This window comes from Tursiops truncatus, chromosome 3 (genome assembly GCF_011762595.2).
Source record: "Tursiops truncatus isolate mTurTru1 chromosome 3, mTurTru1.mat.Y, whole genome shotgun sequence".
NCBI classification, from domain to species: Eukaryota; Metazoa; Chordata; class Mammalia; order Artiodactyla; family Delphinidae; genus Tursiops; species Tursiops truncatus.
In genome coordinates this window covers 135,815,119-135,836,916 of record NC_047036.1, presented here as the reverse complement: position 1 = coordinate 135,836,916, position 21,798 = coordinate 135,815,119, and the positions used below count along the sequence as shown (strand labels likewise).

Here is a 21,798-nt window from a genome sequence, read left to right as displayed (position 1 = left end):
GTTGCGGAGCACAGGCTCCAGACGCGCAGGCTCAGCGGCCATGGCTCATGGGCCCAGCCGCTCCGCGGCATGTGGGATCCTCCCGGACCGGGGCACGAACCCGTGTCCCCTGCATCGGCAGGCGGACTCCCAACCACTGCGCCACCAGGGAAGCCCGACAGGTACTATTATTATCCCACTTTACATCAAGTTAAATGATGGAGCTAGGACAGATCTGTCTAACCTTTTATGCTTTTAACCACAAGACTATATTTTCTTCCACAGGTATGGAAATAAAGAATTGTTCACAGGAGGAAGTAACTGAGCAAGGCACAGGAACTGCTATAAAAAGGTAATAAGCACAGAGCTTATATGTTTCACTGTCCTAAAGAAAAAGTGACTTTAAATTCCCTTGCTACCAAGAATTAGGGCACTTGAAAAGAAGATGACACTGCTCTAGAACATGTCATCAAGTCCCAGAGATCTGATGTTTAGTCATTTTGAGGTAGAGGTTTATGTTAAAAAATAAACCTCTACCTCACTGAATCAGGGACTTGCACCACAGGTCTTGGGTTATTCTTCTATAGTTAATCCAAGGCCATTTTTCACTGAGTTAGCAAAATGGATTCCTTGCAGAGGGATGAATTCAATCTGCAAGTGTTTAAAACTTATTCTTTGCCTTTACAAATACAGGGATGCCCGGGATCTTTTATTTTATTATGTTTTCCAGGAAATTATTTTCTTGTGTCATTGGGTAAAAGAAATTCACATGTTTTCCCAGGTGGCTGCTGAAGATGGTGGAGGGGCAGGTCCTGCTGCTCAATGGCCGAGGCCATCTCCTGGGCCGCCTGGCGACCATCGTGGCCGAGCAGGTGCTTCTGGGTCAAAAGGTGGTGGCTGTGCGCCGTGAGGGCATCAACACTTCTGGCAATTTCTACAGAAACAAGTGGAAGTACCTGGCCTTCCTCCGCAAGCGTATGAACAGCAACCCCTCCCACGGCCCCTACCACTTCCGAGCCCCCAGCCGCATCTTCGGGCAGACAGTGCGAGGCATGCTGCCCCACAAGACCAAGCGAGACCAGGCCACTCTGGACCGCCTCAAGATGTTTGAAGGGTTCCCGCCAGCCTATGACAAGAAAAAGCGTCTGGCGGTTCCCGCTGCCCTCAAGGTTGTGCGCCTGACGCCCACGCGGAAGTCTGCCTACCTAGGGCGCCTGGCTCATGAGGTTGGCTGGAAGTACCAGGCAGTAACAGCTGCCCTGGGGGAGAAGAGAAAGGAGAAGGCCAAGATCCATTACCGGAAAAAGAAGCAGGTCACGAGGCTACGGAAGCAGGCCGAAAAGAACATAGAGAAGAAAACTGACAAATTCACAGAGGTCCTCAAGACCCATGGATTCCTAGTCTGAGCCCAATAAAACTGACTGTTTATTCTTCATGCTTGGCCTGGCCTGCCCTTCCTCCATCGCCACCCTAGGATGTGGGGGACCCCCAGGGGCTGCCATCCAGGTGCCACAGGCAGCCTGGGGCTTAGAAGACTGGATATAGCGAAGGGGCCTTAGCCACTCCTGTTTAAGAAAGGCCTTTTTAAAAACTTTTAAAAAGTTATAAGGGCTGTGCAGGCGTAATTTGCCTGTGACCTGTTCATTCATGAGAGTTTTAGGACATGGGCAGCTGGAACAACCAGTGCTGTCCTAATACCGGCAAAAGTGAGCTGGAAGACCTAATTGGAAGGGACCCCCCGTATCGCTTACAGGGAGTCTGTTTAAGCTTCCCACGTGGTCGGATACTATACTCTGCAGCTGTTAAGATGTGAGAGAATGCTTTGGCAGCATGAGTCTGGGGTTCTAAAAGGTGTTTATGGAAGGGAAGTACAGCCCAAGGGGTCACAGGCATAGCCCTTGTGTTAGTCTTCCCTATATTTTGTGAGCCAAACTAATAACTAATAATTTATTTTTAAAGAAAAGAAATTCACATGACATGGGGAACAGTACTTTCTTAAAGATGAAAGTATTGAAATATATCACAGAAAACCATCTCAACTGCATGCTTCTTACTTCTATACTAATCAATTCTCCAGTTATTTTGAAATTTTATTACCACACAAATCTCTGGTGTCCCAGTCTGAGTCTAAATGAGGTTCTCTGTTTTGACAAATAATGCCACTATAAACTAAGTTAGGTTTTAAATGATTATCTGACAAACAGGAAGAAGGTAAGCATTTCGGAAAGGATACAAACTTGGTCTTAGTTGATACTAAAATTTAACTAGATCACTGAGGCAAAGATGGACTTTTAAAAACAGCGCTGGGAGAAGTTGGTAGTCATTTGTAAAAAGATAAAATTAGATTGCTATGTCACACCATACACAAGAATAAACGCTAAGTGGATTGCAGACCTAAATGTAAAAAGTGAACCCATATAAGTACTAGAAAAAAACAGGTGAATTCCTTTTTAAGCTTAGTTGTTGGAATGGCTTTCTGTGACTCAAAATCCTAGAGAACTCCAACTGATCTAACTTTAAATACTGGCGTAACCTGGCAAAAATGTCAGGTGTTCAACCATTCCCTTATCAATCATAAAACAACCACTCTCCACCAGAGACCCACTCAATGAAGTGGCTGGCTAGGGATATTCCCTATACTTTAGGTCAGTGAACACAACATAAACACACTTGACTTGGAACTTAAAAGTGTATATCCCTTCTATCATTATTTCATTATTAAATGATAAAAATTTGCACTTGCAAAAAATTTTTTACATTAAAAAAAATCTTCTCTTAACATGTTACTGACCGGGGGATTTTTGCAGAAAGTAACGCCTGTGGCCAGCAATTTGTTATGTAAGTGAACACTGAAACAGCCACATTTGAGTAAGTATCAACAAATTTTTGCACTTTATTTGAAACTTTGTACATGTCTTACTAAAGCATTCTAATATTTTGTTAGCGCGTGATAGGCAGTATAGCAGGCACCTCTGTGTAGGAGAACAGAACATCTATTACAAATATACCGGGTTTCATTGCACTTTCCCCTGGAAGAGCAGACTCTACACTTTCTGGCAGCATTTTTCTTTTTTCAGTCCTGTGGGTATTATTTCCTCTAGAATATGTTCTTTTATTTTACCTGATAGTCGACAAGGTGGATATTTGCGGGGGGCTCTTTTAGAAATGCCACAAGAAGGACTAGGTGCGGGACCACCACTACATTCACCAGCATGGTCAGTTACCCATTCCCTAGCTACTGCTAACAAAAATTGCTTGTAAGTCATTTTATTCTGTGCATTAAAGCTACAATAAATCTTAAACGCATTGAATAAACCACAATTACTCAAAGAGAAACCCACTTTCTTATACCATTTTCAAGTTTTCTGGAAGATACTGAAGTTTGCCAGATATGGATCAGGCTGATCAACTCCTTTATTTATTATACTCTGATATACAAGTGGGCTTAGTTATCTGATAGCCAGTCCTCCTGTCTTCCTTCCCTGTAGATGCCATGGAGGCGTCATGAATAGTTGTCACCATGTAGACTAACCTCTTGTCTTTCCATAGAAGAATCACTTCTCCCTTCAGTAAGAATGTCATTTCTCCCCTCTAGGTTTTTAGATATCTCCTTTAATTGGTTTGGTAGACCACGATTCTCTCTTATAGCCTCAAAAACTCTGGTTTTATTTTTCAACAATATTTCAGATGTGGACACACTGTTGTAAATCCCAAGGTTGCATATATATCCAGTTTCACTTTCCCTAACCATGCTGACCAGAATTCCATTATTTTGTAAGTTTTCTGGGATTACAGGTTTTGAATCTGCATCATCCTCTCCACTTTCATCGCCTCATCAAGTGATAGCTCTTGTTTGGGTATATAGATTGACTGGAACTTTGGTAGAAAATAATCCAAGAGAGGTTTAACTTTTGAAATTCTGTCTGCAGGAAGTGGAGTTTCCGAGGTATCGTTAAAGTGAAGAAACGTCATTATTTGTCCGAACCTTCTTCTCATCATAATCTTTGGAAAGATAGGTATTTCATGTTAAGGGATCAGTCGACCAATATTCTTTCCAGTGTGACTTTCTTATTTGTCCCATCAAAATTATTAATTCAAGAAACTTCTTCATGTCACTATTGGTCACATCAGTCCATTTTAAAGCCTCATCATACTTTTATATGATTTTTCATTCTGTTGGTGATTCAAGTTTGTTTGAGAAGCGACCAACTCGAAAAAGTCATCACCAAAAATTGTTATTTCACTAACACTTTGTGGGTGGTTATATTTAATAGTTACACCTGACACACCTGTAAAGTCTTCTAATTTTCGTGAAATGTTGTCTTCAATCCACTCTCCTGTAGAAGCAAAGGAGCATTCTCCAGCACCGTAAGTTTCATGTTCACTTTCCGTGTTAGAATCAATCACTAAGGTTTTTTCTCTTTTTATTGGTCTAATACTCACATCCTCTGAATCAGAACTATACTCTGAAGAACTATCATCTTCTGAGACACTAGTATATATGTCGCTCGGACAATCAGAGAAAGTATCTGCATAAAATTCACTGAAAAATTCTTCTTCATTCAAAACTTCACGATGCGTCATTTTAGAAAATATTATGGTAATAAACTTGCACTTATAATATACACAAGGTTGGAACAAAAACCTAACGGAGGAAAATGTGAATGATAACGGCAATCATAAGTTGTGTAATGAACCCTTGATCAATTTAAGCTCTAACAACTTAGCATGGTGATATTAATTAACTGTATCATTCTCTAAAAACATATTGATACGTCTCTGGTCAATAACATTCAGGTTACAAAAACGTATTAATATGTCTCTGGTCAATAATGTGTTAATTAAATAATTCTACAGTGACCATGTGTTTAATAGACAACGGAGAAAAACAAGAGGTTCACATCAGCAAGTTAACTTCCATACTGTAACTCTATCAGCAGCTATCTGCTTCCCCCTGCAGCTTTGTAAAGTAACTGCTACAAAATAAAACTTGGCACAAACTTAGTCAAGCACAGTAAGCAGAGATCAATCACACCTGGGTAAAAAGGATGATTAAAAAAAGCTACACACTTGCTAAAAGGCTGGAAAGTGGAAGCCTATGCAATAAAACTTTCTGCTTCAGTCCTATTTAGGTGGGATAAGGAAACCTCAAACTGAAAGGCCTAGGGACACCAGTCCTACAAATTATTCTGAAGGGAATTCTTTATCATTAAAAAGGGAACAAAAGCTTCAGTTTTGTTTTCTTTGAAATCTGACATCACTTGCCTTACAGATATAGACACACTTGCTCTTTCCACAAGTCATTTTTACTAGTCCACTAGGAGTTTGGAGGGAGAATCTCCACATTTTGGTTATAGTTAGAACCTGACTCTCATTAAGTCTTACCCTTCTGAGGAAAGATGACTGATATTGAAAATACTTCCTTGTTTCTTAACTCAGAAAATCCCATCTCCCAAAACTCAATTTAACAGAAATAAATTTTCTTATTTTGGTACTGCTTAAATTCTGCCCAACAACTCTTTCTTTAAGTTTTTTAGACCTTGAGCACAGATCTGGGTAAAAGAAAATATCCTATTATTAAGCTCTTCTGATGCTGGATGGAGTCACTATACAGGTTAATCAATACTTCTTGTTTTGGAAGCTTAGTCATCTGTGTCCATCTAGCCCTCTGTCTCCCAAAGTGTGGCCACAGTTCTACCTGAACCAAAATGACCTGGGAGATAAGCAACAAGGATTTACCGTATAGCACAGGGAATTATATTCAATATCTTGTAATAACCTATAATGGAATATAATCAAGAAAAAATATAACTGAATCATTCTGCTGTATACCTGAAACTAACACAATATGTAAATCAACTATACTTCAATTAAAAAAACCAAAAAAACCTGAGGATGCTTATTAACAAAGTAGATGCCACCTCACAAGTCTGTGGTATCAAACGCTTCTGAGGGCTTTGCATGTTTAGTAAGTTTCCTGTGATTCTTAGACACAATTAAGTTTGAGAACCACTGATCTACACAGAGAGATCTTCCTTAATAAACACCGGAAACACTGAATGCCACTTTAACTTCTCCATCAGCAGATAACTTCCAAATGTTTTAGGGTAAAACAACCCTTACTTCCCCTGGTTTAAACTCAGAATCAGAAATCTAAGGTCCCTTCCTTAGAGACTGTCATACAGAGTGAAGTCAGAAAGAGAAAAACAAATATTGTATATTAACGCATATATGTGGAATCTAGAAAAATGGTACAGATGAACCTGTTTGCAAGGTAGAAATGAGACACAGATGTAGAGAACAAACATATGGACACCAAGGAGGGAAAGCTGGGGGTGGGTGGTGGTGGTGGTGGTGGTGGTGGTGGGGGTGGTGGGGGTGGTGGGATGAATTGGGAGATTGGGATTGACATATATACACTAATATGTATAAAGTAGATAACTAATAAGAACCTGCTGTATAAAAAAATTAAATTAAAAAAAATCTAAGGTCCCTTCCAGTTCTTAAATTCTAGGATTTTATTTAATCACTTGCCAATAGCATTCATTAAACTCAATGCTGGTAAACTCTAAGAAATTGGTAAATATGGCAACCTTAGTTCAAAAGGATGCCCATTAAGGGAAACAAATCAGAAAGGGTTTTCTCATAAGGTTAACAGAATATGCAGGCCACTATAGAAAAGTTACTGAAAACTTTCTGGAAGCAACCAAGAGAATTGTTCCCTGCAAACATGTCCATTGTTACAACACTGATAAGATTATGAAAATATTGCAATGAGGCAGGAGAAACATGGAAATCAAAAGGATTATGTGGGATTTAAGAAAAATGAGAGCGACGGGGGAAAGACTGATATAGAACTTTGGCACTAAACCAATACTTCAATAATGGCTCCTGTTTAAAGACTACACAGGCTTAAAGGAAAAAACAATCCTTTACAGTTTCAGAACCTAAGGAAAACGTTTTAAAATCCCAGAAACCATATGTTGTGAGCCCACGTTCACCAAGCAACAGACTTTTGTATCTATTACTTAACTGTATCTACGCATTTGTAAATGAACACTATGTGCCGACAACTGGCACCAGGGAGCAAATCCATTAAAAGGACGAAATCTGCATTTGGGCTTACAAATAAAAAAGCTTTTTCATTTGCAAGCAAGAATTAAATCACCAGAGCCCTGACGAACTCCAAGTCCCTCCATCATCTCCATATTTGTAAAGGGCATCACCAGCTACCCAGTAGCCAAAGCCAAGGAATCAAGCTTATTTCTCACTCCAGCCCTCCCAACTGAATCCAGTATGTCTCGTCAACTCCACTTCCAAAATGCAGCCTGAAATCATTCACTTACCTTCACTCGATCCACAGTTGAAGCTACCATCATCTTCGCCCAGCTCGCCATGTTAGGCCCTAGCTGGTCCCCGTGCTCCACTCTGCCCCCACCCCCTGCGTTCTCTGCACAACCACCAGAATACTCTTAATAAGATGGAAATAACTTTCATCTTTCCGCTGGCTTAACTACCCATCTGTTTCCTACTGCACTTGGAAAAAAATTCAAATCCCTTACCATGGCTCACAAAGTGTTCCATCATCAGACCCTCTCTTATTTCATCCCCCGATTCTCTTCCTTAATCACTATGCTCCCACTAATGGCCCTTCCACTCCTTGCATGCCAAGAATACAGCCACACCTGTAGGGTCTTTATACTAACTGCTCCCCTTCTATGGAATATTTTCCTCTCAGATACACATTTGACTCCTTTTCCCATCCAAGTCTTTCCCGAAATGGCACCTCCCCAGAGAGGCCTTTCCTGACCAACCAATTTTAAGTAGTCCTGCCCATGGTTCCAACTCCCATGCCTACTTCACTTCATCTTATCATTCCCCCCACCCCACCCATACCAACTAGAATATACATATGAGAGATGTGTGTCTTATTCACCACTGTATTCCTAAGTGCCTCAAACAATGCCTGGCATGTGGAAGAAATGCAAACATTTCTTGAATAAATGAATGATAAAATCTCTGTAATTTGTAAGACCAATTACTGGCCCTCATGGGAGAGAGAAAACATTATTCAGCTATTTAATGAAGGAAGACTATGTGCAAGGCCCCATGACAGTGGTCCTCAAACTTTAGTGTGTGCACAAGAATGAGAGAATTTATACGTGAGGCATAAGAACCCCATTTTGACAAGCAGCCCACAAAAGATGATTCTCTTACATCAATATCACCACAATGCAGTATATTCCATAGGTCCCCAAACTATAAGCATCTTTGTATCAGAATATTATTATAGCAATAATTCTCATCTGCTACCAGATATGTCTTCCTCAGCCAAGCCTTTAAGAATCACTTATTTGGGGCTTCCCTGGTGGCGCAGTGGTTGAGAATCTGCCTGCCAATGCAGGGGACGTGGGTTTGAGCCCTGGTTTGGGAAGATCCGACTATGCCACGGAGCAACTAGGCCCGTGAGCCACAACTACTGAGCCTGCGCGTCTGGAGCCTGTGCTCCTCAACAAGAGAGGCTGCGACAGTGAGAGGCCTGCGCACCGTGATGAAGAGTGGCCCCTGCTTGCCGCAACTAGAGAAAGCTCTCGCACAGAAACGAAGACCCAACACAGCCAAAAATAAATAAATAAATTTAAAAAAAAGAATCACTTATTTGCTTTGCAGATCTAGTACATCTCAAATGTAAGCTAAAATCCTATTCCTCTAGGTAGTCATAGCTACATTTAAGGTTTCACAAACAGTTAAGATTGCTGCTGAAACAAACACACACATAGTGCTTTCCTTAAGAGATTTTGCCAGTTTTAAATGAATCTTAACTGCCTTCCTCCTCTGTTACTCTTGATCTGCTGAGAACTGGCACCCTCTTGAGCCTGGATCATCTTCTCGGCCACAGGGCAAGTCAAGTCAGCTTGAATAACAGACTTTAGCTTTTTTTTTCTCTCTTTCTTTTTTGCGGTACGCGGGCCTCTCACTGCTGTGGCCTCTCCCGTGGCGGAGCACAGGCTCCAGACGCGCAGGCTCAGCGGCCATGGCTCATGGGCCCAGCAGCTCCGCGGCATGTGGGATCTTCCCGGACCAGGGCACGAACCCGTGTCCCCTGCATCGGCAGGTGGACTCTCAACCACTGCGCCACCAGGGAAGCCCCAGACTTTAGCTATTAATACTTGATACATTTAGTAATACATATATCCTATGATAGCATATCTTTCCCAAATCCTCAAAGGTCAGCTTTATGTGCTTTTTTCTTTAGTAGAAAGTCCACCCTGGTTGTAAAGAATCAAGTTTTTATTTATATTCTCAAATTGGAATAACTTTTATTGTTGTTGATCATAAATGTAATACATGCTTACCATAAAAAAAGCAAACATTACAAAATTATATTAAATATAAATGAAAACTTCCCAATAATCACACCCTTTAGAGCTACTCACTTTTTATAATTTGGTGTATATCCTGCCAAACTTTCATGTATAAACATATTTTCACACAGGTTTTTAACGTAAAAGGAATCATCACTGACTGTTCCATAACCCTCTATAAAGAGAAAACACCTGGGTGTCTCCTCTACTCTCAACACTCACTCTGAACACTTCTGTGACCAAATGTGTAGGAGTTTCTCCCACACCAAGCAACTCCAGCTCTGCAGTGGACTCCAGCCAATGTCCTACACTTTAACTCAATTCTGACACTATCTGCCTAGAGATAGGGTCAGACTCCACAGGTTAAGCACTGAGTTCCACAAGACTGGCTCCATCCTCACTTCAGATACCAACTGCAAGTCCAGGCTGTCATTTCTACTTTTTTTGGTCTGTTTATATATTTTTTCTTTTTTTCCTGTAGTTGATGTACAATATTATGTTACATAAAAGGTGTACAATATTATATGTTACATAAAAGGTGTACAACATAGTTATCCACAATTTTTTAAGATTATACCCCATTTATAATTATTATAAAATTTTGCCTATATTCCCTGTGTTGCACAACATATCCCCGTAGCTTATTTATTTTGAATATAGTAATTTGGACCTCTTAATCCACTACTCCTATCTTGCTCCTCCCTCCTTCCCCTCCCCAATGGTAACCACTAATTTGTTTTCTGTATCTGTGAGTCTGTTTCTTTTTTGTTATATTCACTAGTTTGTTTTACTTTTTAGATGCCACATATAAGTGATATCATACAGTATTTGTCTTTGTCTGACTTCTTTCACTTAGCATAATGCCCTCCAAGTCCATCCATGTTGTTGCAGTCACCTCTGCTTTTGACCCATGGGCTATAAGTTGGCGGCTTCCACGACCACCTCCTCAGGTTCAATTAATTTGCTAGAGGGGCTCACAGAACTCAGGAAAGCAGTTTACTTATTAGGTTACCACTTTACTATAAAGGACATAACTCAGGAACAGTCAGATGGAAGAGATGTATAAAGCAAGGTATGTGGGAAGGGGCACTGAGCCTCCATGCCCTATGGATGTGCACCCTCCCACCACCTATATGTGTTCACCAACTACGAAGCTCTCTGAACCCAATCCTTTGGGTTTTTTATGGAGGCTTCATTAAGTTAGCATGATTGATTAATCACTGGTCATTAGTGATTAACTCAACCTTCAGCCCCTCTCCCTTCCCCAGAGATGGGGGTGGAGTGGGGTGAGGCTGAGAGCTCCAAACTCTGACAACTAGACCTCATCCTTAGGGGCTTTCCAAAAGTCATCACATTAACATTAACTCAGGTGTGGTTGAAAGAGGCTTGTTATGAGTAACAAAATGAACCTTTATCTCTTTCCACCTAGGAAATCCCAAAGGTTTTAGGAACTCTGTGCCAGGAACTGGACAAACACCAAATACATGTTTATTATAAATCATATTATCACACCTGCTTATTAATACATTTAACATTCAGGCATTACTCCATGCCAATACTAATATTTATCTCTTTAATGACTACATTGTACACTACCACATAAATATGCCAAAAATGTTTAAAGTAATACCCTCTGTTCAACATTAGTTCTAGTTTTCTAAAATTTCTAAAATTATGAATGATCCTGCAATGTATCTTTATATATACACCTATACATATTTTTAATAACTTCCTTAAAATAAGTGACTAGAAGAGAATCAGGTTTAAAGCTGTACTGTCTAATATGGTACTCACTAGGCACGTGTGACCACTTAAATTAACTGAAATAAAAAATTTAAAAATTCATTTTATCAGCTGTACTAGCCACATTTCAACTGCTCAACAGCCAGATGACTGTTAAAATGTGGCAGTCAATGGCCGGTGGCTACCATACTTGACAGTGTAGATACAGAACACTCCCATCATTGCAAAAGGTTCCACTGGTAGCCCTGATCTAGAGAAATGTTCATATAAAAATTTGATATCTGTACCCCATAGAAATGATGTAGCAATCCAAACTCCCAATATCAGTACATGAATTCCTACCTCCTCTTCTTGTCAACATCAGATCAATGTTCTGATCTGAGAGATGAGACATGTTTTAATTTGCATTTAAAAATTATTAGTGAGGCTGAAAGTCTGCACATTTTGTGGCCATTTGTGTTTATTTTTGTTGTTGAATTATCTGAACTTTGTCTACTTTAAAAGAATCAAGCTTAAACATATCCTTTTCCCAATGACCCATAAAACCAAACCTTATGTGCAGCAAAGAGACATTTCTTCATCTGTTTTGCTGGTTTCCTAATATTAATTTCACAAAGATATTTATTAAAGCAGCATAAAAATAGCTAATACTACAATTGGGGTGAGTTACCCAGGTGTACACAGTTGTCAAAACTCACTGAGCGGGACTTTCCTGGTGGCACAGTGGTTAAGAATCCACCTGCCAATGCAGAGGACAGAGTTCGAGCCCTGGTCTGGGAAGATCCCACATGCCACGGAGCAACTAAGTCCATGTGCCACAACTACTGAGCCTGCGCGCCTAGAACCCGTGCTCCACAACAAGAGAAGCCTGCGCACCGCAACGAAGAGTAGCTCCCACTCACTGCAACTAGAGAAAGGCTGCACGCAGTAACAAAAGACCCAACGCAGCGCCACCCCGCAAAAAAAAAAAAACAAACAAAAAACTCACTGAGCTGTACACATCAGAGCTTAAACAATTTCACAACATGTAAATTATACCTTAATTTTTATAATGGGGATGGAGAGCAGAGTATGTAACATTTTGAGGCAAACCACTCAATTGTCAAACCGATGGCAATCCTCTATATCAGGGCAAAATATATTAAAGTATTAGAAAAGCATTGCTAACATTTTAACATAGACGTTTTGTCAATGTTTCTAAAAAGCCTGCACCAGTGATGTGAAAGCTGAACCAAACACTCACTTTCTGGAAAATCATTGCCCTGATGTTACTGTACGGTACTTGATTTAATTTTCCGAGCCATTTCTGGTGAGGTCGTTCATGAACTGGGCTCATTTCTGCCCTTTATCCTTCTCTTCTGGTAGCACACACTAACACAAAAGCTAACATATGCATGTTAAAACCAACAGATTTGATCATGAAAAGTGCCTAAGGAAGGACACAGACAAGGCCTAAGGAAGGTGAGGTTTTCCTCACCTTCCACTACCTCCCCACTCCCATTCTCACACTGCACATTTACCATCTCAGTCCAGCACCAATCCATCATAACCTGTTCACTGAGTGAGCTCTTCAGAGGCATAAGCCACAAATCTCATTCACGTTCTTTGCAAACTCAGATATTACAGTAACTCTTCATGCGACCTTGCTTACGGGATCAGAAGGAAGGATATATGGAGGACACTAAGCCTCTCCTTCCCAAAGTGAAGGCTTGCTCAGTTACTAAGCCCAGGGCAAAGTAGCAGGAAAGTGTGCATTTTATTAGGACATCTGCTTTGTAGGAAGACAGCTGTTTTTGTTATTAAGTTCTACATATTTTGGCTTTGGAATCAAGGAGATCTGGGTTTGAGAATCAGTTCTGCTATTTATTAGGTATGTGATTTCAGGCAAGTTACTGTACTACTCTAAGCTGTTCTCTTATAGGTTGTTAACAGTATATGTCATAGGCATGTTGTGAAGATTAAAACACAAGTAACATTTTAAGCTCAGTGGCTGGCACATTTCTGGTGTTTAACAAATGACAGCTACCATCACACACAATTCTGTTCCTCAAGAACGAACTGTAAATGACACAGGTCCCAGTCACTGCTCTCTGTAGCCAAATCATTACCACCAGGAAATCCAGGCAGTCTTTTTGCTAACAATGGATTAGCATAAACAAGCAGCATACCATAATTCTATAAAGTCTGACCAAAAAAACAGCCATTACAGGAATTTCAGCAGCCAACCATAGATCATTAAAAAAAGCTAAAAGGTATATATATATATATATATATATATATATGTTAGAAACAATTACACAAGATGAACGTAAGAACTCAAAGTTCACAGGAAAAAAAGGAAATTTCTTTGCTATGCAGACACACTCAATGCTGCCCCACCATGCCACTGATTTATCTCAGGTCCATCACTACTAAAACAACAAACATACAGATGGGCAAGTCACTCTTTACCACAAATGAAGCAGTCTATGATAGAGCATCAGCCACATTTATTCACTTTAAAAAGCAGTTTACATGACAGATCATGCACAATAAACAAAACACTTACCTTTTTCTCTTCATCTGGCATGTTTTTTTCCAGTTCCATTAGGTATTCTTCATCTAGTTCAGAAGAATTCACATCATTATCAGGTTTGTTCTCAACCTTGCCCACTCCTGGCTCTTCCTTCTCAAATGAGGCACTTGCATCATGAAAGCACTCCTCTTCTTCTTGGTCCTCCTGGGGATGGGCCTCAACATCGCTAAGCAGCTTGCTCTGGGAATGGTGATCTTTGGCATTAGACACTGGAGGGTCAACACGCTCTGCTTCCTGGAGCTCTGTTACTTTCAAACCATTGAACAGATCCTCTGGAACCCTACAGTTTTCTGACTTCTCCCCCATGCTGAATCAGTGAGGGAGGTGAAGCTGAAACTCTGGGAAAGAGAAAACATGTTAGGTAATGGTATCTATCTATCAAATCCTACCTATCACACCTAAACAAACTTCTGCATCAAAGCCCAAATCACACCCTAACTTCCTTTCACTGGAACTAATGCATTTATATATTCATATATAAAGGGCATCATACGCCCATAAATAATGCCAAATGTAATTTTAACTGATTCCCTTTTCAGAACTTCTTATAAGCAACGAGACACCGATTTTAATGTGGTTCTTCCACTTTCCACTGCTCTCAGTTTGTCGGGGTAGCAAGAAATAGGCAGAAGCGAAAACAATGGCAAGAAAAATGAAGCGTCTCTAATAATTTTTATTCAGAACGAATAGCCAGATCATAAATAAGGAACCACGGCCTGTCTTTCCAGCACCACCACACGAAGCTCAAAAATAAGTTTCTGTTGGAGCTAAAAATACAATCCGTGCCAAAAGAATCATCATCAACTTCCCCCACATGCGTGTGGTAGAGCCAACGCAGGTTATAGTGGGAGGCCCTGGCTCAGGTGGCCCTAATCAGCATTCCCGAGGGGGTCAGAATCAGCCACGAAAAGCGTGGCTCTCAACCTTGGCTGCACAACGTTAACACCTGGGACGCTTTAGCAAGTTCTGCTGCCCAGATCTTATATTCCAGATTCTGATTTGTTGCTCTGGCGTGGAGCCAGGGCACCTGTATCTTTAAAAAGGCATCCGAGGTGATTCTCACGTGCAGCCAATTGAGAACCAGTGCTGTAGAAGCTGAGTCAGATCGTCAGCACCGCCGCCCCTCCGGTCGCAGTAAAATCACGCCAACGACCCTTGTGTTGCGACAAGAACCCGAATTCGCTCCAGCTCGTCCCAAGAAAACTTAAAACAGCACGATTTTATTACAGAGACTTTGCCTCCACAGCAACGTTTTGTTTCTCCCCGCTCCCAGGTCTAGTGGAAAAACACAGGGGTTTGAGGCCTCAGAGTTGTGGGGGCCTCAGGCCCCCATAGGGCCACCCCACCCTTCCTTCTCAAAGGTTCGTCCCGTAGCTGTGTCCCTCACCGCTAAGAAAAGAGACCTGTGGGGCTACTCACAGCTTCACAGCTCCTCTCGTCCTCACCTTCTTCGCCTCTGAGATCCTCTACTTCCGCTCAGTCAGATGCTCTTCCGTCGGCGCTGACCAATACCGTCGCTGTTGGCAAAGCATCCTGGGAAATGTAGTAAAACCTCAGGGTGACAGGGCGTTGCTGTCGCTGTGTGACGTCATTGTCCGGGCTTAAATATGAGCGACGGTTACCGTCTTGGGTTACGGCAAGAGTCCGCGCTACTACGCACTGCAGGAAAAAAAGGAAAAGCGAAAGGCTGTTTCTATGATGTTCCTTTTACACCTCCGTTACGACCTCTTTCATGTCAGCTATGCTGTGTATAGTAGCATGAACCTGAAGCATGAACCTTGTCCAGAAATAAAGTTTTCCCTCTTATGTTTCTCAAAGTGTGTCTTTCAAGGGGTCTACCGCTAGATAAAAACAGTGTTGACAATAATACTAAGTTGTTATCTCCTTTTTCCATACTCCTTCTTTCATGAACGTACAATGGATTTTTCTAAAGGTTATGTGTCCTGTGATAGTGCAAGGAACTGAACGCAGAAGGAGTGATGAGACTCCAGATGTCTTCTATTAAGGCAGAGGTTAGCAAAACTGTAAAACAATGCCACTCTTCTCACTATATATATTTTTTTGTTTTGGAAAACACAGTATCTATAAAAAGGTTATTTATGTTGCATATAATGGGTGTATTGTTATCTTAATGGACAAATTAACATAAGAATGTTTTCATTTCTACTAGTAAATATTGATAGGTATAACTCACATAAACAAAAGCTTTTTGTGGTCCTCAATAATATTCGAGAGTGTTAAGTGGTCCTGGAACCAGAAGTGAACTGTTGGCCTATACATTCATTCAAGAAATGTTTACTAAATGTTTATTAGACCCCAAGCATTGCCCACTAGGAATACAGAATTGAGATATCCCTTAAGGTAGCCAGACATGTTACCAGCAAGAACAGCAGGGTATTAGTTAGTTTTCTATAATTCACAGAATCTATTGCAGAGATAGCTGGGAGGGACTTTTTCCAGAAGGATATCAAATTTATTTCTTCAATTTATGTCTAAATGAGGTTATGCATACAGTTATATTTTTGTGTAAATCAAAAGCTTTAATATACTGAACGTAAACATTAAAAATACATCAGAATTTTGGAAACCTTTTAATATTTCTTAATTTTCTAAATACAGCAAGAACTATAAAAAGGTAAGTGGTTTGGTCTTATGATCTTCAAGAAATCCTGTTAATAAATTCTGGTGTGATAGAAAGGCTATAAATTTCAGAGCAAACTAAATAAGTATATAAGTTAAATAAATGCATTACAATGTCACCTTCTTTACTAGCTGTCCAACTTTGTACAATAATTCTAGTAGCTAACCTTGATTGATTATGTGCTTATTAGGTGCTACATGCTGTGAAAAATGCTTTAGATGGATTATTTGATTATTTGATTTCTAATTCTGGCTCTGCCACTTGACTAGCTGTGTGACACTGGGACAAATTACTTAATGCTTCTAAGCTTAATATATAAATTTACCTCATACGTAAAAATTGGGATGGGTAACAATGGTTCCTCCCTCTTTAGTTTTTTGGCAGAAAGAAATGATATAATCTAGAAGACAAGGACCCACAGGACTTGGCACATAATATTTAATTAATGTGAGAGAAAATAATAATATGTGACAGGGCTTGTGACAATAGCTGTGTACCAGAAACCTAATAAGAAACAGTCCCTGCCCTCCCCCATCCCAAGGAATGCACAGGCTAGTGGGGGAGGGGAAGGGGGGATAAAGGCACTACTGAGCGTAAAGGAAGAAGCAATCCATTCTTTTCTTTTAACATCAAGAAGAACAAACATCCAGTTGGACCAATTTGGTAGATCTTCACTAATAAGATATTTGAGTTAGTCTGTTGAAAGAGGAATAATTCATTAAGAGGACAAAAACTAGAGAGGCTGAAGGACATCTTGAAAATATTAGGAGCATTCTGGGGAATGATAAGCAGTCGGATGTTGCTGAGGTAGAGAGCACAAAGCACGAAACATTTTTAGAGATGCAAGCCCACCAGTCAATTCTGGGAACCATGGAGATTTTGTCTCTTTGTGCTTACAACCCCTCTGTAAAAGGAAAAGAAATGTTTTTCATCTAGAGGGCAGTTCTGTTATTTTCCCAGCGCAAAGACCATGTCTGTCTTGTTTACAGTTGTAAGGGGTCAGTGAACATCCTGTTATCACATGGGTGAATGAACCTCTTTCAGGAATTTATGGCCAAAACACTGAGTAACTCAGTGCTCTGATGGGTTGCGTAAGAAGATTTTGAGACTTCTGGAACTTCCTTATACCACTGTTGTAAGAATTAAACACAGAAAGTGAAGGGCTTAAGATAGAAAAAAATACTTTAATATTAATAGCACTTAGCGTGGCAAGTGCCCAATAAATATTTGCTGTTATTGTAATCATTATTATTAACGAAGGTATTATAGTATTACCACTATTATGACCAATTACTAATAGTAATTTAATTATTACTTGTGTTACTAATGATAACCAATAATATTATTAATAGTGATAATATGTGTGAAGTTTTCATTCACACCCCCCCAGACAAGGGACTGAGCACCTAAGTTTGTTGAAAGAATGGAAGCTGAACATGGATGAATAAATAATGAATGAATGAATGCTAGGCAGCATACTAGACCCTGTGGTAGGTACAGCAATAAATCTGGAGAGTAGCAAAATAATCATTTACTCTTTGCTTTTCTCCCTGGTGGGGAGCAGCTGGGTGGTTTCTTAGTGGCACATGCCCATCTCTCAATCATAAGGAGTTGCCCACTTGGTCTGGGCCAGCTAGCTCTGGGCTGGGAGCAGAGCAGGGACTAGGAAGGGGGTAAGCAAGTCTCAGCAATGGGTAGAAGTGATGGAAGATATTAGAGAAGGAGTCTTATACTCAAGGGTGCTCCTCTGGGTCACTGGCATGGCAACGGGATTGTTGCCCAGTATGGTGGTTAAGAGTGTAAGTTCTAGTGTCAGACTGCCTGGGTTTGAATCCCTGCTCTGCCTCTTAGCAGCTGTGTGATATAATTTTGGACAAGTCACTAAACCTTAACACCTACCTCGGAAAGTTTCATGAAGCTTAAATGGGATAACGAACCTAAAACACTTTGTACAGACCCCAGCTCAAACTTTAACTGTATTTTAAATTAAAGCAATTTATTTTAATTGCTTTGTGGAGAATCTGCAGGCAGAGATGGAAATCACTCCTGCCTCTCCCAGTGACTTATTATGTACACACTGTACTAAAACTTTAGGAGGCTCTGTGCATCTATGCTCCCTGGAGCTAGAGATTTAAGCCTATGCTACACTGATTCAGTCCTTTTTGTGCTCAATGTGAATATATTAATACCACAAGGCTACTGAGCCCAGCTCTGGGGACAAAGCTTTACACTCTGGTATCCTCTAAGTCCTGGGCTCCTTCTCCCAGAGTTGGGGTGCTTGAATTTGCTAAAGCAGGGTCCAATATCCAGGAATAGTCAGGGATGTATATAAAAATATATAATTAACAGGTAGATCCTGTATTCTTATAGTGTTTCCAAGGGATGCTATGGCTTTTTTTTTTCCAGTTCTAATTTTCAAATTGAGATTTCTTGATAGGAGACATAATCAAGAGTTAACATCCTGTGCATTTAAATTTCTAGATTTTTGTTTCCCTGTGATCAGCATGTCCAATAGTAATAGATGTGAGACATGTATGTGTAACAGAGAAGAACAAACCTGACCCCATGTTAGATCTATTCCTTTAGCTCTAACCCTTGTGCTCTGTCGCCTGTGCTTAGTCATGCTGGCTCTGTACCTTTGTGAAAGAATGTTGCCTATAGCCTGCAATAGACCAAACAGCTCGTTCTCAAGGCTCTGACCTTTAAAGGTATAACACTTTCCCATTAAAAAGTTGCAGAACAGAGAATAACATTTGGCTTGTTGGAGGTTTATAGGAACATTGTGACCACATCTATGTGGACAGCTGCAAGAATAAAGGATTTCTGGCATAAGAAGTTTGCAACAACTAGCCACACCCCTCCCCTTTTAGTATGAAAGAAGCCTGAATTCTAACTCAGGTAAGATGGTTCTTTGGGACACTAGGCCACCATCTTTTCGGTCTGCTGGCTTTCTGAATAAAGTCGCTATTCCTTGCCCCTCGTCTCTCAATTTATTGGTCTGTCGTGTGGTGAGCAGTACAAGCTTGGATTCGGTAATGTATGCAATTTTTAAAGTTCTAGCAGGGTGCTTCCTTGGTGGTGCAGTGGTTAAGAATCTGCCTGCTAATGCAGGGGACACGGGTTCAAGCCCTGGTCCGGGAAGATCCCACGTGCTGCATAGCAAGTAAGCCTGCGAGCCACAACTACTGAGCCCACGTGCCACAACTACTGAAGCCTGCATGCCTAGAGCCTGTGCTCCACAACTGGAGAAGCCACGGCAATGAGAAGCCCGCACACTGCAACAAAGAGTAGCCCCCGCTCACCGCAACTAGAGAAAAGCCCGCACACAGCAACGGAGAGCCAACGCAGCCAAAATAAATAAATAAATAAATTAAAAAAAAAATTTGAATCTGTACTCAGATTTCATAAAATTTACAGTTAAAAAAATAGATTCATATATCCAAAATTTTCAAAAATACTTGCCAAATGACTGAGTCAAATACTAGTTTTTTAATTTAAATTTAATTAATATGAAATAAAACCATTAATATGGTTGCACTAGTCACATTTCAAATGCTCAACAGCCACATGAAGCTAATGTCTACAGTACCAGATAAGAGAGGCTTAGATCTTCCAGAAAAACAGCTAACTAACATTCATAGAGAACTTAGGTGTGTCAGGGGGTGTGCGCATTATTTTACATTTGTAATTGTACGTAATCCTTACAACAACCCTGGCCTCCCTACTTTCACCCTTTCTTCCTATGATCCCATCACCATGCAGTAGTAACCAGACTGATCTTTTAAACACACGAGTCCTGTTCAAGTCTTAACCATTTTCACTGGCTTCTCAGTCTGATTAGAATAAAATCTAAAATTCCTTGTCACGACCCATAAGGCCCATGTAAGCTGATCTCTACCTACCTCTCTGACCTCATCTTGTACCACTGTCCCTCTTGGGTGCTGACTACTCTCTTCCTTCCTAAAACACAATATTTTCCCCACCTCAAGACCTTTCTGTTCCACTTTCCCTCTGCCTGATGCCATTAACAGCTCTTCCCATGGTTTGCTCATTCTCATTCTGCAGGTCTTGCCTAAATATCACTTAAGTAGCTCACTCTATTACATCACCCGGTCTCCTTCATACCATTTATCACATCTGTAACAATCTTGAGTATTTATTTACTTGATTATAATAACTCCTTCTACTAGACTGTAAGAGCCACAAGGATTGAGCTCGTCTGTCTTCTTTGCTGTGAAATCCACACAGCCCAGCACAATGCCTGCTGCACAATAGAAACTCAAATATTGTATAAATGGATGACATTGAAAGGTATTATTATTACAAATGATAAGACTGACGCTCAGACAGGTTAAAAGTTTTCCCCAAGGTCACACAGCTAGTCGAACAGAACAAGGACATAAAGCTGGGTCTAACCACAAAGTCTGTGCTTTTCTAAAGAACAAAAGGGGTGGGCAGATATAGTCTCCTTAACTGTTAAAGGAGAAGTGGCTTTGAAGGTGATTTATATCTATAAAAAATATGGATATATACTTGGCAGGAAAACTCAGCAGTTTTTCATTGTCAAGCTAATGGCTCAGAGCCTGGTTAAAGATGAGGCCTTTAATGCTGGTAGTGGATGGATGAAGGTACCATATAAAATGGAGTCTGACAGTCTTGGAGGGAGGCATGCAGAAGACTGCCAAGGCAAGCATCCTGCACTCACTTGCCCTACTGCCCAACCCCCCTCTGCCCTCAATCTCTGTCATCTGGATCAAGAAAGGGAATTCGTGCCCCAACCACAAATGGAATGACTGAGCTAGGACATTTTTTTCCCCTGGGACTCATCCGCTGGACCAAACAATTTATTCTGAGTTAGGACACATACTTCCAACCCTCACTTTACTATATTAAATGTCAATGCCCATTTTAAAGCATAAAGCATTGTGTTCAGGATGTATAAACCTTTGCAAGTTCAGGCAGCAGGCCAATTTTGGTCCAGCAGGTGTCAAGGACGGGAGTCAGAGGGAAGAAGGGATTGTTTGCTGAGTGCCAACTGGTTGTCAGGCACTGTGCTGAACATTTTCATCTGTCATTCCCCTCACTGAATCCTCCCAGGCTCCCATTTAAAGGGGGAGGAAATCTTTTCACTCTAGAAAGGAGACTGGTTTCTTTGTCATCCTTTGTTCAGGTCAAAGCAGAGCCAGTCGATATTGGGGGAGCTAAATAACCTACAAATTCCACAGCAAGAAGCTCTGTCCCAGGTTTCAGATCTCAGCTTGGAGGTCCCCTCTCCGGGGGCTCACATTTTAAAGAGGATGCCTCTAACCACACCCCACCACTCCAGTGATTCTCTTTCACAGGGCTCCATTTCATGAATCATGGCACGTTAAAAAATTATTTTCAATTATTTTACTTCCTTCTTGTCTTTTCTGCTACAGATAAAGCATAGCAGTTTTAGAGCAAGAGTTGGCAAACTTTTCCTGGAAAGGGACAGGTAGTAAATATTTTAGGGC

The 21,798-nt window shown here is 40.7% G+C and overlaps 2 protein-coding genes across 3 annotated transcripts in view; one reads left to right on the top strand and one right to left on the bottom strand.

Annotated features, from left to right (window-relative positions):
- TTC1 (tetratricopeptide repeat domain 1) overlaps nt 1–21,798 on the bottom strand; it is a 73,401-nt gene that overhangs the window by 37,946 nt on the left and 13,657 nt on the right. Inside the window, exons 2-3 of one of the 2 annotated variants that reach the window (XM_019945247.3) lie at nt 15,108–15,321; nt 13,636–14,000 (exon numbers count right to left, since the gene is read on the bottom strand). In XM_019945247.3, coding sequence (XP_019800806.1) covers nt 13,636–13,968 — 333 coding nt within the window. In that variant the 5' untranslated portion in view covers nt 13,969–14,000; nt 15,108–15,321. Of the gene's footprint in view, nt 1–13,635; nt 14,001–15,081; nt 15,322–21,798 lie in introns of both variants that reach the window. The other variant, XM_004311292.4, reaches the window with a different exon arrangement.
- On the top strand, nt 267–1,563 carry LOC101320296 (large ribosomal subunit protein uL13-like). Its single transcript, XM_033853533.2, has 2 exons — nt 267–331; nt 761–1,563. The coding sequence occupies exons 1-2, from the start codon at nt 267–269 to the stop codon at nt 1,383–1,385; spliced, it is 690 nt and encodes a 229-aa protein (XP_033709424.2). The 3' UTR covers nt 1,386–1,563.